This window comes from Camelina sativa, chromosome 8 (genome assembly GCF_000633955.1).
Source record: "Camelina sativa cultivar DH55 chromosome 8, Cs, whole genome shotgun sequence".
Taxonomy (NCBI): Eukaryota; Viridiplantae; Streptophyta; class Magnoliopsida; order Brassicales; family Brassicaceae; genus Camelina; species Camelina sativa.
The window spans coordinates 9,949,544-9,965,639 of record NC_025692.1 but is presented as its reverse complement, the minus strand read 5'-3'; the positions used below and the strand labels follow the sequence as shown (position 1 = coordinate 9,965,639).

The 16,096-nt window shown below is 33.9% G+C and overlaps 2 protein-coding genes across 2 annotated transcripts; one reads left to right on the top strand and one right to left on the bottom strand.

The window, feature by feature from the left end:
* On the bottom strand, positions 897-3,022 carry LOC104706843. Its single transcript, XM_010423066.1, has 4 exons — positions 2,571-3,022; positions 1,656-1,709; positions 1,468-1,524; positions 897-1,366 (listed from the first exon to the last, which is right to left on the bottom strand). Exons 1-4 carry the CDS (start codon positions 2,868-2,870, stop codon positions 1,208-1,210), a joined length of 570 nt encoding a protein of 189 aa, XP_010421368.1. The 5' UTR covers positions 2,871-3,022; the 3' UTR covers positions 897-1,207.
* Positions 11,530-12,642, top strand: LOC104706842 (ethylene-responsive transcription factor ERF003). The gene is made up of 2 exons (XM_010423065.2): positions 11,530-11,785; positions 11,899-12,642. The coding sequence occupies exons 1-2, from the start codon at positions 11,703-11,705 to the stop codon at positions 12,380-12,382; spliced, it is 567 nt and encodes a 188-aa protein (XP_010421367.1). The 5' UTR covers positions 11,530-11,702; the 3' UTR covers positions 12,383-12,642.

Here is a 16,096-nt window from a genome sequence, read left to right as displayed (position 1 = left end):
TCTTCTTTCATTCTCAGTTCTTCTGCGTTTGGCCATACCACACCCACATTGCTTGCTTACTTTTGGTCATGAATTCGACACATTTGAGTATCTTAGGCCATGCTTCTCCACCCAATATCGAAAAGACGATGAACAATATTGATGAAAGATTCCAGGCTGGTTCTTCTGTTCTCATTTAATATTTGAAAGCATCAGATTAAGCATCAATTTTGATATTCATAAAGACCTTTTCCATTAGAGGTATTAATTTTCCCGTAGATCCAAATAAGACTTAGTTTTAGCTCAAAATACCCGACTGGGCCTAGAAGAAAATGTTACCATCTCAACTACTAAAATCTTATGAGAATGAGGCCCATAACTTTTAAATTCTATGATGATACTGATACATCTCGTACATGTAAACCACTTTAGTGAAATCATAAGTACTATTGCATTCTCTAACAGTTGGCTGATGTGTAATACTACAATTTTCTACAAGTTAACTTTTTGAGACATGTTTTCCCCACGTAAGATGTTAGATTTTGGTTAATCCTTAATGCCATTTTTTTTACGTAAGAAGTTGATAAAAGTTGGTCGTTCCAGGGATTCAGCCCAAAGGTCCATACTCCATAGCCAATATAGGCTTCTTTTGTGGGATGAAATAAGAATCTTATTAAGCCGATTTTGGACATATATTTGGGTTTGATTTGTTTTAGTTTTCAAGGCTAAATCAAGTGGGACTCTCATATATATATTTTTAAGTTTCTACAAATGGATAATGTGGTCGAAAGTGACATTATATGTAGGTGTTGTGTTACTCCTTTGTTTTTATTTTCATCTTGAAAAGAGACAAACTAAATTCCATATTTTCTTCAGTTTTATTTTAATAATGAAGAAACATCCATTATCCCTTGTGCTAATATAGACAAAATAACACGAAATATCTATTTTTGTTGTTGCTACAAAGAAGTTATCAAAAATTATATTTTCCTCTTAGCTTTGTCTTATCTTACACATTATCTTTATAAAAACCACTCCACAATGTAATGGAAACTTCATCTGAGGAATTTTTTATACGTAGAAAGATCTTTTCATCTTTTCGAGCTCATGCGTGGCGAGAACTGGCGAACCCCTTTTCAAAAGCCCAGCCAAAAGATGATCAGATCACCTTACTCTGATCAAACCAGGTTCTCAAACCACTTTTCTAATGGTTAAAGTTGAGTTCCTTTCATCTTAAGATCCTTATCCCATATAGTGTCGTTTCCACACCCAAAGACGGATAGTAGTGACTATTTTCCTCACATGGCATTATATTCAAATCTGGTAGCAGGAAATTGCCATCCGCCTTAGAAATCTCATTCTCTACGGGATTTTGACTATGATCCATCTAAAACAGAAAAGGGGTTTTGTTGTTTTGTTTAGTATAATCACCAAGTCAAACAACAAAAGGTGGAGAACGAGAGTGAATTTGGAAATATGTGTGTTCACCTTCATTCTCTTCAAGTCATTGTTCTCGCTAAATGGTGATCTGAGCAATGCAATGTCCTGATTATAGAATCGAAAAAACAATATTATAATGCTGAAAGAGTCACATATCATCAACAACCAAGAATTATTGCTTGTGATCACTCAAGTAAATCTTAATCATAAAAGAGAGGAAGTGGTTTAATTTGTACCTTTTTCTTCTGTAACTTCTTGACATCAAAATCCAAGTCTGCGGTTACAAGAACCTAAGATAAAGAACAAGAACGTTTTAATGAAAGGTGGTTAATAATAAAGTTGAGTCACAAGAAACAGAAGTTGAAAACTTAAAAGTCCCCACATAAATTGAATGTTGAGAAAAAAAAGGTCCCATGTGACCCATACAACATTTAAATAACGCGTCAAGGTTGATAACCTAACTCTCTTTCTTTCAAACAAGACACAACTAATCCTTAAACTCTCTCATTAGCAAATCAAACACAACTAATCCCAATGATATCAAACCACCACCAAATATAACCCAAAGCTGATGATGCTCCTCTGCATGCTTATTTCAAATGTTAATACACTAGCCTGAAACAACCAACATCAGTTGGAAACATCCTCTTGGACCTTGGTTATAGACACAACAACATAGTCAAAGGCCAAAAGAAACTATGGGGTCTACTGTGACATAGTGACATAGTGCCATAGTGGACATAACTCAAATCATACCCAACAAACACAAAAACCAAAACGACAACGTATCAAACGGGCGCCTTTTGAAATGACAAGAATACCCTCTCTAGTTAAAAAACACTCGGAGCTTTGTTTTTTACTCGTATGATTTGTTTTGGTCAATGAGCTTCTTGAAGGCAAAAAACAAAAAAGGACGTCTGGAATCTTATCAGACGGAGCAGTAACATTGAAAAAGGTAACAACAAAAAAAAACAAAATGGTTACAAATCTAGAATCTTTGGTATGTTGGAAAAACTGAAAATCTTGTTACCCAAGTTTCAAAATCGAGAATTAGGTTTTTAGATGAAGAGTTTGATCGATTCAGAACAGAGAAATGGAACAAAAGAAACAGATCAGTTAAGTCGGCATATAATCAAGAAATAGAAACGAACCTTGGATCTAGATCCAACGGAACTGATTCGACGACTAGTAGCTTCGTAACCATCGACATAACCAGATGGAGAAGAAGAAGAACCACCACAACCGCCACTCCAAGACAGTGGTGTACTTGGACTACATCTAGATTCAGCTTCTTTTCTTGGAGACTGAGACCGTGGCTGTCGGATCCCCCACCGGAGCGCTGCTACAGTCGGATTCTTGATTACTTTGGCTTCTTTAAGCGTCACCAAAAGCTCTGCCACAACTTCTCCATCTCTCATCGCGCACTTCGTCCAGTCATCTGATGAAACCATTCTCTGAATCCAAAGCTGAAGAAAACACCAAGAAGAAGATAGAAACGAAGCGTAAAGGTGTGTAATGAGATACTAACTTTGAGAGAGAGAGAGAGAGAGAGATAAAAGAGAGAAAAGGAAGGAGACGAAATGATGATATTTGATTAAAGGTTGTTTGTTTTTATTCTTTATCTCTGATATTTTTATTTAACTGATTATTTTGTTATATAAAATAATTAGTACGTGTGAAGATGTGGGAGAATTAAGTAGGAGAGAAGCAATCAATATTTTGGCTTATTCAAATTTTGACTAGATTAGATTGGATAACAAAACAAATTACCTGAGATAGCATACGTACGATACTTAGTGAATTAGCTATGGTTAAAGAGGTATATATGATATATAATTTGGGATTTTTTTTGTTTGCATTACTCAATATTGAAACTAGTTAACCATAAATCCATAATAAAGATTTAGGTAATATACCGTCAAACTATATGTTTATAAAATAAAAATAGAACTAGGTATGATATTTTCTATCAAGATGAAATATATATTAATTAATGATACATTACAATGTCTAAATATAAAAGATAGAACATTTTTTATATATATACTTTAACCAAAAAAAAACATTAAAAAAAATATATTGAAAGTTTAACATGAGATTAACTAATTGGTGTTTTAGTGACAGATATTAGAACTCACAATCTTTGCCAAGTTCTCTCTTCTAATTTAAATTAACTATTAAACCATTAATTCTCTAGAGACTGCCGTTTTTTTGTTTCGTCCAAATACCGGATTAAGGTTTTCTTAATTAAGATCTTCGGAGGTGGTTGTGTGAAGGCGAGGCGGCGGCGAAGTCGTGAGTAAAGCAATTTTTTTTGCAAGGTAGGAAATTATAAAGTTGTGGGATTTAGGATTAGTTCGAGTGGTCATTCTCTTTTGGGAATGAGTCGTGGGATCAGGCTCGTCGAGAACGACTTGAATGGCCGGAACCGGTTACTCAGATCAGACGGTTCACTGTTAAAATCTTGATACAAAGTGGCTCTTTTATAACCGCCAGAGTTGTTTGCATGCGAGTGACCTGACCTGAGTCTTCTTTTTCCCGTTAGTTACCGATCGAGTTCAAAATTCACATAATTATTTTATCTTTCGATTTTGTAGTCCGTGAATCTGTTTATATCCATATATATATATATATATGTATGTTATTAAAAAAAAAATCAAGTTGGTGTTACTTAAACGTAAGTTCACAAACTATATTGAAAATGTTCATGGATGGTCGTCCCTCCAAGAAGTCACAAAATGAACAATATTTTTTTAAAAAAACTTAATACCTTCATTAGTCCAAGAAGCTTGGAATGGAAACATACAATAGTGCCTCCTATAATGAGTAACATTAACAACAAAAGAAACAACATAGCACATTATACATGAAAGGAACCAGACCAAGAGGCTAGAAGAGAGATTCATTGAGGTCTTACCCGCTGATCTCTTGATACTGGATCCAAATGATTTCGGAGAATGTTCTTAACCTCTACGAGCAAAACACATGTCGGTTTAGAGGTTGCGTTGTGAAGCCTAGAAACCTGCCAGCGATGAAGCATCTTTTTGAAGCCCTGAAACTCTTGCCCCTAATTTCCTAGTGACCTCTATTAATGGAACTAACTCCATCCAATTGTCACTCTAGAAATTACATGTGATCTTTAATCCCACCTTAAGAACTACGAAGCGCCTAGCCCATGACGTAAGCTTGCACATGCTCTTTCAGATCCAGCTTCCAAAATTTGTATAATCCATCTCCTAGAAATGAACAATATTTCATGGGAGTGTATGATAGGTTTTGTTAACAAGCATATGTGCTCGTTTTGAAAATCTATCCTTAAACCAACAATGTCATTTTTGGTGGCGTTGAGTTCTATTCAAATTCCTTTTAGAAGCTATATAACGTGGAACATAGCCATGCCTTGTTTGATTTTTCTAAGGTTTAGCATTGGAAAGTGGTCAAAAAAAAAAGAAGCAAGATTTCATGTACACTATTTTGTTCTCACATTAATTAAAAAAAAAGTTCTTACTGTGATTATACTCATGTAATGCTGGAGAGAATGTAATTTCATTTCAATGAGCTCATGAAATTGTCAAAAATCAAACAAACAGCTTATGAAACTGAACTAAAACAAAGATGTAGGCAATGGGATTAATACCTACAGTACAATCATTTATACCCAAATAAGACTTTTTCATATTTCCCATCTAAAATTACTAACAAAAAGTATCAATTTCAACATATAGTAAACTCAAACCATGAAGTGGTGGGCTAGTGGTTCTAGCTTGGAAGGAAGAGTCGTCCTATTGGTCCAGGTCAGGGATCGATTCTCCCCAAGCGCATAATTGCTAGCTTTATCTCTTTGGCCACATGGGTATGGGCCCATTGCTTACGGCCCATTTGCAAACCTGAAGGACCCTACCCGTAGGATAGTCTCTCTCCAGAGATTAGTCTCGGACCCCTATAGTAAACTCATATCTATTCTCAATATTTAACCAAAGAGAAGTGCAAACGCATGGGAGCACCAAAGAGAAATGAGATTGGCGGATTTATGATAGTTGGAATGTTGGATTGCGTAAAACAATTAGTGGGCTAGGCCCATTTAAGACATCGAGTTTTCATCGTTGACCAGACCTATCCCACTAATTCATTCAACATTCTCATCTCCCTGTATTTTGGTCGGTCTAAAAGAGCTAGTTTTGTTGTCGTCATAGGGTTTTTTTTTTTTTTTTTTTTTTTTTTTTTTTTTTTAGGTATCGAAGGCTCTGANAAGCTTTCTTTCAAGATATTTTTATGAATATATTTTAACTAAATCTTGAATGTTGAATTGAATTTTTACAACTAATATTTGGATGATACAGTAACCTTACTAACATACATCCCATTGGGTCCGGTTGTAATGTCCAAAGCAAATAACTATAAGTACATGTTCAACTATATAATAAAAAACAAGACAAGTTATAAACATAAGCTTTTCGTGAAACTAAGATACATACAGTGTCTGTGTTAGATATGGACGTACATGTGCTGGTGCTGCTATGGGATGTGAGACTCATGAGTCATGAGAGTGACATGAGAAAAAATCGCAACGTGAAAACTGAAAGAACAACACTACCTACCGATAAAGTCAAAGTTTCTTCTTCCAGATTAAACCATTGGGATTTGGGAGATTCAACATTGTCCCAAAGCTCACATCACATATTCACATGGCCTAGTGAATCAAAGTTCTTTCATTCATTGTATACTATTCCTTGTATTGACACACACACACACATGTACCAATACATGAAGAAAGCACATCTAATGATTTTTCCTATATAAATAAAATTATGTAAGGATTGAAACAAACACATTTTTTTTAATTGACAAATGAAGACAGTTTAAATGACATACAGTCGGTTATAGGTCCCCAAGGTTTCAGACTTTCAGTCCAAAAATTTTGGTTTCCAATAAACTGTCCAATAAGATAAAAATATATACTAACTATTCCCTGCGCAAAATGATTACAACAATAAAATGGAAATTGAAATGAGATTCAATATAGTTTCAGAATGAGCCAAAGAAACTTATAATTGATGTTCTTGTTGAGCGGAGAAAATTGCATTAATGAACAAAAGGCACATGGAAACGAGCCGAGAGATGGGTTTAGCATTTTTGCCTCACGAAATATAATTGTATTTTTTCTTCATTTTCACCAAATTTAAACATTTTCTTATCATAAATATACAGTAGATATGTTATATAAAAGAATACGAAAAAATGTTACATAAGAAAAAAAAAAAACTTAATTTAAAGCTGAAAGAAAATTAGAATTTTTTTTGTTATAACAAAACCTATTTCAATAAATATATGTATATACATATATATATATATATATATATATTTAAAGATGATGTTAGAAATGAAAAAAAAAAAGAGGTGATGTGGATATCAATTACAATTTAAAACAGATACAATAATTTATGTAGCAAATTAGGAGTTGTTGGTTTTCTTATTATATAATCAAAAGAACTTTTTTTTTGTGTGTGGCTAAGAAATACTAGAAGCATTTTGTATTTATGTCTGTAAGAACAAAAAACTTCCAACGGATTAAGAGATAAGGAGGGAACAAAGATCCCATGGAGTGCGGTGAATGGGAATGACAAAAAGTCACACTCCAATTTCTCTGTCTTTTTGGTAGTCAAATGTTACAATTTACTTGCTCTCTCCTCGCTTTGCTCCAAAAAGGACCCAAACCGCGTTCTCTAGGAGAGTTTTCAATTATTTTCTTCTCTCCAAGTTGATCACTTCTACTTCTTCTACTTCTATTCTTATTGAGTCCTCATTGATTAGAGTTTCTAAGATCAAATCATTTGTACTATTGTTATCATTGTATTACATTTTAAATTTATTCGGTTATGCAATGTGTGGAGTGATAGGAAACAACTACTGTATGATGTTTTGTTTGGTTACCGATAAAATGACTGAACATTAAAATACAGGTAAAATAATTACCAAAAATACTATAGGATAATATATACTATATGATACTTAAGCAGTAAATAAGACTCCTTCCGTTTCAAATTATAAGATGTTTTAGAGAAGTTTTTTGTTTCATAATATAGGATGTTTTCAATTTTTTATGCAACTTTTAGATTAGTTTAATATTTTATATTATACAGTATTGTTTCTGATTAGTTGAACTCTTTAAAAGTAAAGACTTCTTAATCTACGTGCTTTAGTTAAAACATCCTATATTTTAAAACGGAGGGAGTACAATAGAACAACATAATAAATAGCAAAATCAATATAACATCAAAATATTTTAGGCTAGATTAATATCAAAATGAAACTGTGAAACAATTGAATATATAACTGAAAAACATGAATGATGATTTAAAAAAAATAAAAATTATCAAATAAATATCGAACAAATTTTTAAAACCAATTTATATAAGGAATTAAAACAATATGAATGCTATTTTCCCTAGATGATATGCAAGTTCATGGCAACATTCTTCATACTCACATTCTTATCTTGTTCTTGGACGTTATATCATCATGTCTTTATGTGCTCTCTTGACCACTACTATTAACTTCATTTGCGATAGGTCAGATTAAATGAATTCGAGAAGTGAAGCTTAAATTAAGCGTAAATTACACGATCACTCTTCACATTTTTTTAAAAATAACTTACGTTGGTTATCGTAATTTATGCACCCTGATCTTCAAAGGTATGCCAATCTTATTTCATCGGGAAAAACGATCTAAAGTTTTGAGCAATTAAATATTGTGGAATTAGTTGCTTTAGTGCCAACAATTAGCAACATTCAAACCATATAATTGAAATGACAAGAGTCATCACCAGTAAGTACTTTTGATTTAATGTTTGTGAAATTTTCCATCTTCCGACATAAATATACAAAAAAAAGCAAACAAACTTGATAACATTTTGTTTCTTTCAGTTATTTCAAATTATAATAAGGAAAATATTGTCAACATAGATTAGATTCTCTTGTACCAAGAACATAAAAATGCATAGATAACACCAAAAGATACTGCATGTGTGTATGCAAGCTGAGGAACAATGTCTCTGAAACCTTCCAAAGTCCATGTTGAATTAACTCCAATCCATTACCATACAAACCTATTTACATATATGATATATGTATGACTAAATTTTTATATGATTAAAACTACATTTGTTCTATAGAATATTAGTTTTGTTGTGACCTTTTGTTGTGGATTCAATGGACCCTCCATACTTTGCATGTGACTGGGTGTGGAATGAGACGAGAGAATGGCGGTCTTTGATATGGACGTCACCTTATTATTTACACATTTATCTACAAATTAAATCATATTGTCTACAGTTAATCTTTTCACTAATAAATTATGATTTTGATGATTTTGGTATATTATTTATTACTATATAATTTTATATAGCTGAAGGAAGAAAACGACATGAATCACAATCAAAACCCTTTCATCACCCATGTTTGTGTATGTCGTTATGGGTCCCAAGTCACGCGTTTACGCCGTAGAGTCCTACTTAATTTATTCATAATACTTGTCTGATTATCCCATAACTTTGTATGTAGTCCCAAAACACTAATCGTAATATGTTCGACCAAACCCAATTAAGATAAGTTAATAATAATATGATTTACCAAACATATATGATGACCCTCTATCTCTATGTTAACAATCTACACATATTTAGCGAATGGTCTAATTGTTAATTCATAACTATAAATGTTTTGCAAGATTTATAGCATGCAGAACTTCGTATGGAATGAATCTATCTATATCAGTTACAATTTATAATTGTGTTACCTAGAATAGAATCTACTGTAATGAACATATTAATTAATTTGTTTGTATCATGCCATGCACTGGGAGATATATTGATATTGAATACTCTTTCTCTTTCAGAAGTATGGTACTAAGTTGATACTTGGAAGAATGAATAGTCACTATACTTACACGTGCCAAAACAGTAACAAATAGACAAAAAAATTAAAATAAAAACAGTCTTTGTTTGAACTTATCACTCCCACATGCTTTGCTTCATTATTTGATGAAAAAAAAATGATATTGGTCGATCAAACAAAGAATAAGTTAAGTTTCTAATAAAGATTATTTCGACTTATAACATTATTTATTGTCTAATTCATAAAGTTACAACTGAATTAGTGTTAATACTTTATACTTCAAAGGTATATACACTGGAAAAAATTACTGTGAGAAATAATGGAGCCTGTAATAATACCTTTTTTGTTTTTTTGGTACAACAGCCTAAAATAATACAGAAAAGTCGTAAACTTCTAATATGAACGTTGGAAAATAATGGGGTAGATGATACAATTCGGAAGGCAAAGGAAAAGACCATATATAGTTCGAGTATCGATTCACTAACTTAGGGCCACTTCTTTGCGGCCGACTAACCTATCAACATTTACATGTATTCATTCCAACACATACGATGATTACATTGGGGAGTTTTTTTTTGTTCATGAGTTGGATAGATGTTTTAATGTTTTTTAGGTTGAATATAATTTAACTTTAGAAAAGAAAAATTCAAAGATATCTTTTGCAATTTTCTAACTTACTGTTCAATGCTACCGAGAAAATATTTGTATTTTTTTTCACAACGCCACCGAGAGAGATAATTTTTTTTTTTTTTTTTTCGTTTTCTTATGGACATGGATGTAGATTTATAGACACATCGACAAAAAAAGCATAAGCTGATTAACTATTAGGGTTAAAAATGATTATTAGTAGGGTTAAAATGATCAATTATTTGATAAAAAAGTTAATGACCTTCTCTAGTGTTTTTTCTTGTTGTCATAATTGCGGTAAGATTCTTTCACCAATTTGTTACTGGACTGAACCAATAAAATTTGGCACTTGTCATTTTTGATGTATCCATTCTACCTGCACACTCTTTTGCCCAACATATTCTTTCCATTACCTCTTATTTCAATTATTATTGAGTCTGAAACCTACTAATGTATAATTGTTTTTTTTAAATAGGTCGCAGACTCGTAGGTAAACTGTACACTCAGAAAATCATGGGTATGAATATGATGACACAATACATTAAGGTTTGTTTCAATTATTAAAAAAAAGGAAGAAGAAGATGATAGTCGAAGATGGTTTTGGTTGTTTGATTGAGTCATTATCGAAGGCTCACATGGGCGAAGAATGGTGATGAAAGAGTCATACTAGTTATCAAACTATTTTTTCCAATTATTATCGTTATTCTTAATTATTTGGGGAGAAAAATCTAGAAAAATTTGGCAGTATCTATGATATAGAGACATGTTGTGCTGATCAAACCCATGTGAAATTAGATACAGTGGGTTTGAAGTTTCACCGCAGCCAAAATCTTTTTTTTGGATCCAGCTTGTTCACAATTGGAAAAATATATTAATGCATATAAATATGCATGCTATAAGTATAGGGTTGTTATTAAATTCGTAGCTATTAAGTTTACCTTAAAAAAAATGTACGTCTATAACTTGGGACATACAGGATAAAACATATTTTCTGTTCAACTATACTATATGTAACTTACGACAGAACAAAAAGTAACTAAACTTAGAACACTTGACATTAAAATGGTTATCGTCATAGTACTACTACAGGAAAAAAATAAGATTTAATTTTAGAAAAAAAGAATCTTGTGAAGTTATTAATAATAGTGTACTTTTTTTTCTAATACAAATTATGGTAAATTTGTTTGGTCATAAATTTGATTTTTGTTTTCAGTTTGTAGAAACTATAGTTTTAAAAAACTATAGTTTTCCAAAACTATAGTTTTAAAAAAATACTAATATATATAAAATTTTCCGACAGTTTAGCATGTAGTTTCTAAGCTTTCAAATTTTCAGTATAATTAATACCATATCTGACAGTATTAGATAATCCATTTGCCCATGTCGCAGCAACTTCGAATACAACAAATGAAGTAAATTAAGAATAAAGAAATTAATATAGCTCTATCTCTCATAAAACAAAATCCATGAGATTTTTTGGGTCGTATTGGTAATGGCGTGGGTCCAATTTAGGACCAAATTGATTGCCAGTTAATTGCCATAAGAAAAATTTATGCACAAAAAAACATTTCTATCTTTATCTCTCTCTCTCTCTCTCTCTCACGAAGCTAAAGCCAATAGTACTTATAGCCACCCTTCACTCTTCCAAAAACGCTCCTTCACTCTCATCATATCATTCTTTCTTTCTTCACTTTCATAACATTTCCACAAAACACAAACACTAAACTCACCTGAACCATATTCTCCATTCTCCACAATCACTAAATGGCACGACCACAACAACGTTTTCGAGGCGTTAGACAGAGGCATTGGGGCTCTTGGGTCTCCGAAATTCGTCACCCTCTCTTGTAAACACTCTTCTCCCCCTTTACTTTAAGATACCAATATACCCTTTTTTGTTTTTATTAAGTAAGAAGTTCTAAACCGAAGCTCATTATATGTTTTTTATTTTTGGTTATAGGAAAACAAGAATCTGGTTGGGGACATTTGAGACGGCTGAGGATGCGGCTAGGGCTTATGATGAGGCGGCGAGGCTAATGTGTGGCCCAAGAGCACGTACCAACTTCCCTTACAACCCTAACGCCGTTCCTACTTCCTCTTCGAAGCTTCTCTCCGCCACTCTCACAGCCAAACTCCACAAATGCTACATGGCTTCTCTTCAGATGACCAAACAAACGCAAACCCAAAAGCAAACGCAGACCGCAAGATTACGACCCGCGGAGACCGACGGGGACATCAACTGCGTGATGGCCAACGTAAATCAGTTTAACAGGGGAGGAGGAGTAATGACAGAGACGACTGAGATCAAGTGGGAAGATGGAAACACGAATATGGAACAGAACTTTAGTCCCTTGGAGGAAGATCATATTGAGCAAATGATTGAGGAGCTGCTTCACTACGGTTCCATTGAGCTTTGTTCTGTTTTACCAACTCAGACGATGTGAGAAACGGCCCTGTCGTTTTAGCGTATTCTTTTTATTTTAATTTTATTTTATTTTACTTCCACAAAACGGCGTCGTTGAGTAGTAGTGATGAGAGAAGAAGAAGAAGAGGACAAAGGCTAATTTCAGAGACATTTTGATCTGAATTGGCCTCTTTTGAAACACTGATTCTAGTTTCTATAAGAGCAATCGATCATATGCTATATTATGTAATGTATAGTATCTTTTTATGATATAAAAATTGTTATCAATTTCTTTGTCTTTTTTCCCATCGTTTTCTTGTTTTCACCTTGTAAACCAATTGAACTTTAACCCAAAACTAAATTTTACACATGTGTGAATAAGTGAGGATTTAATGTAGTGAAAAGATAGGACAATGAGACGAAAGAGATCTAAAAGAGAGAAGAGAGAAGAGAGAAGAGAGAAGAAAGAAGAGAGAAGAGAGTTTAGAAGGTGTTTGAATATTTTGAGTTTAGCTTTTGGTCTTTGTTCTATGCATTTTTTTCGTTTTTCAACGGTGGGCCTTCATTTTAATTTCTTTTAATGTAATCTACTTCTGTCTTTTTTTTTTTTTTTTTTTCAATTTGGGATTGCTGCGAGAAGTAGAAAAAGAGTGTCCCTAGCTGTGTGGCTTGACGACCATAAAATCCAACTTTTAAATTAGAGGGATTTGTGTTTTCCAGCACTTATATTAAAATAGGAAAAAAATGGTTGAGTGCAAGAAAAAGGATATATGGCTAAATATACATGTAACATGTATAGTTGTACAAGAGATCAATGCATATATATGGTGACATGCACGAACAAAAAAAAAACCTAAATCAAGAGTAGAAACTTGACCCTCATAAAACAAACTTATCATAAACCAAAATTACATAACGAACTCGAATGAGAAAGAAAGAAGTTTGTGTCTCGCACTACAAGAAAACAAGGCGATTTTCGACGGAATTCCCAACGGACCAAATCCTGTCGGCCATTTCCGACGGATTCTCGACTAATATACAAGAAGATTTGATCTGTTGTACACTGTTGGTAATCTGTCGGTAATTACCGACGGGAATTGGTCCGTTAGGAATTCTGGACCATATCCCGACGGAATCCGTTAGACAATTTCATCAGAACTCCGTTGGTATTCCATTGGTCATATGTTACCGTTATTATAGTCGTTTGAAAATTGTCGGTGATCCATTGTTATCGTTGTTTTAGCCGTTTGAATTTACATATGGCCGACAGAGTTTCGACGGATTCCCAATGGATTCCCGACGGACATGACTTCTATAAATAAGTATCAAAACTCATTCTCAAAACAAACTTATTCTTACTATATTTTTCTTGCTCTCCAAAAAAAAACGAGAAAAATGTCTTCTTATTTTAAATCGTGGATGGATGAACCAATGATGGATCCAAAATCTAACTTATTAAGAGATGAGTATGCAAGAGGCGTAGGCGAGTTCATGGAATTGGCTTGTCAGCAACCGGAAGCTAAGAAAACACGTAAGTTAAAATGTCCATGTTCTCTTTGCCAAAATTCTCATAATATTAGGATTGATTTAGTGTGGAATCACTTGTATTGCAATGGGTTTATGACGGGTTATAAGAATTGGTTTCTTCATGGAGAACGGTCGGATTATGCTAGTACTAGCGAACCAAATATTGTTGTTAGCTTAGAAGAACAAATAACGGATATAGATTTTAGTGTAGGTACTTTTCCGATGGTGAATGATGCATATAGGGAAAATATGCAGTCGACTAGTGGTGATGGAGATAGGATAGAGAAACCTAATTTAGAAGCCCAAAAGTTTTTTGGAATGTTAGATGCAACGAAACAACCGTTATACCCAGGATGTAGAGAGGGTCATTCTCCTTTATCATCTGCAAGTAAATTGATGACGATTAAGACAGACTACAATTTAGCTGAGGACTGTGTTGATGCGATAACAGATTTTGTGAAAGACGTTTTGCCTGAAGATAATATTTCACCAGCTTCATACTACGAGGTTCAGAAACTGGTTGCTGGTCTTGGGTTGCCGTATCAGATAATAGATGTGTGCATCAAAAATTGCATGATATACTAGAGACAAGACGAAAACCGTAGAAGATGTAAATGGTGTCGCAAACCACGATTTCAAGAAACAAGTGGCAGGGTTCCCATTCCTTATAAACGAATGTGGTATTTACCTTTAGCAGACAAGTTAAAGAGGTTATATCAATCTGAACGTACAGCTGAGCCAATGAGATGACATGCAGAGCATAGAAGAGAAGAAGGAAAGATCACACATCCTTTAGGAGCAGAAGCATGGAGACATTTTCAGTCAGTGTATCCAGATTTGCGTTTGAGCGACGAAATGTTTACTTAGGACTCTGTACAGATGGTTTCAACCCATTTGGGAAGCACGGAAGGCAATATTCATTATGGCCGGTAATCGTAACACCTTACAATCTGCCACCATCATTGTGCATGCGACGAGAGTTTTTGTTCCTCTCAGTTCTTGTTCTCGGTCCAGAGCATCCAAAGAGGTCACTTGATATCTTCCTCCAGCCATTGATTTATGAGTTGCAAATGTTATGGGAGCACGTTGTTGAAGCATATGATGTATCAACTCAACAAAATTTTCAGATGCGAGCGACATTAATGTGGACCATAAGCGATTTTCCAGCATATGGTATGCTATCTGGATGGACCACTCATGGACGATTATCATGTCCGTATTGTCAAGATAACACAGATGCATTCCAATTAAGTCACAGACGCAAGACATGTTGGTTTGATTGTCACCGAAGATTTCTACCACCTGATCACCCTTATCGTCGTTCAAGGAATTTGTTTACAAAGAATAAGAAAGTGTATGATGATCCACCTCCTGTTATAGATGGTGAGACTATGTTGAATCAGTTTAGAGATTTTGGAGCAGCAAGGACTCCTGACGTCGGTGGTAATGGACATGATCCTGTTGACGGTGTTGGTGTAAATCACAATTGCATTGATTTTCCATATTGGAAAGACCTTTTGTTAAAGCATAATATTGATGTCATGCACACAGAGAAGAACGTCTTTGACAATCTCATGAACACTGTCCTAAACATTCCAGGGAAGACAAAGGACAATTTGAAGTCTAGATTAGACTTGCCATATATTTGCTCTAGGCCTGAGCTTGAGATAATGGCAAACGGGAGATGCCCAGTTCCGATATATCGGTTAAATGCGGCTTCAAAGGCGGCTTTTTTTGACTGGATTACCCACAGTGTGAAGTTTCCTGACGGTTACGCATCTAACTTGCGTAATTGCGTTGATATTAAAGAAGGAAAGTTTATAGAAATGAAGAGTCATGATTGTCATGTTGTTATGCAACGACTTCTTCTATTTGCTTTTGCCAATCTTCTGCCAACAAATGTGCACGAAGCAATTGCAGGTACATTTTAGTTGTTAACGATTAACATATTTTATATCTATTATAAATTAACAATAATAATAAAAAATTTAGCACAATTTTGTAGGAATTGGTGCTTTCTTTCGGGACTTATCCACAAGAACACTTACTGTTGACGGTATCCGCAATTTGGAACAAAATATACCCATTCTTCTTTGCAATCTTGAGAAGATATTTCCACCGTCTTTATTTGATGTTATGGAACATCTACCTATTCATCTACCGCGAAAAGCAGCACTTGGTGGCCCTGTTCAATATCGATGGATGTATCCTTTTGAGCGGTACATGT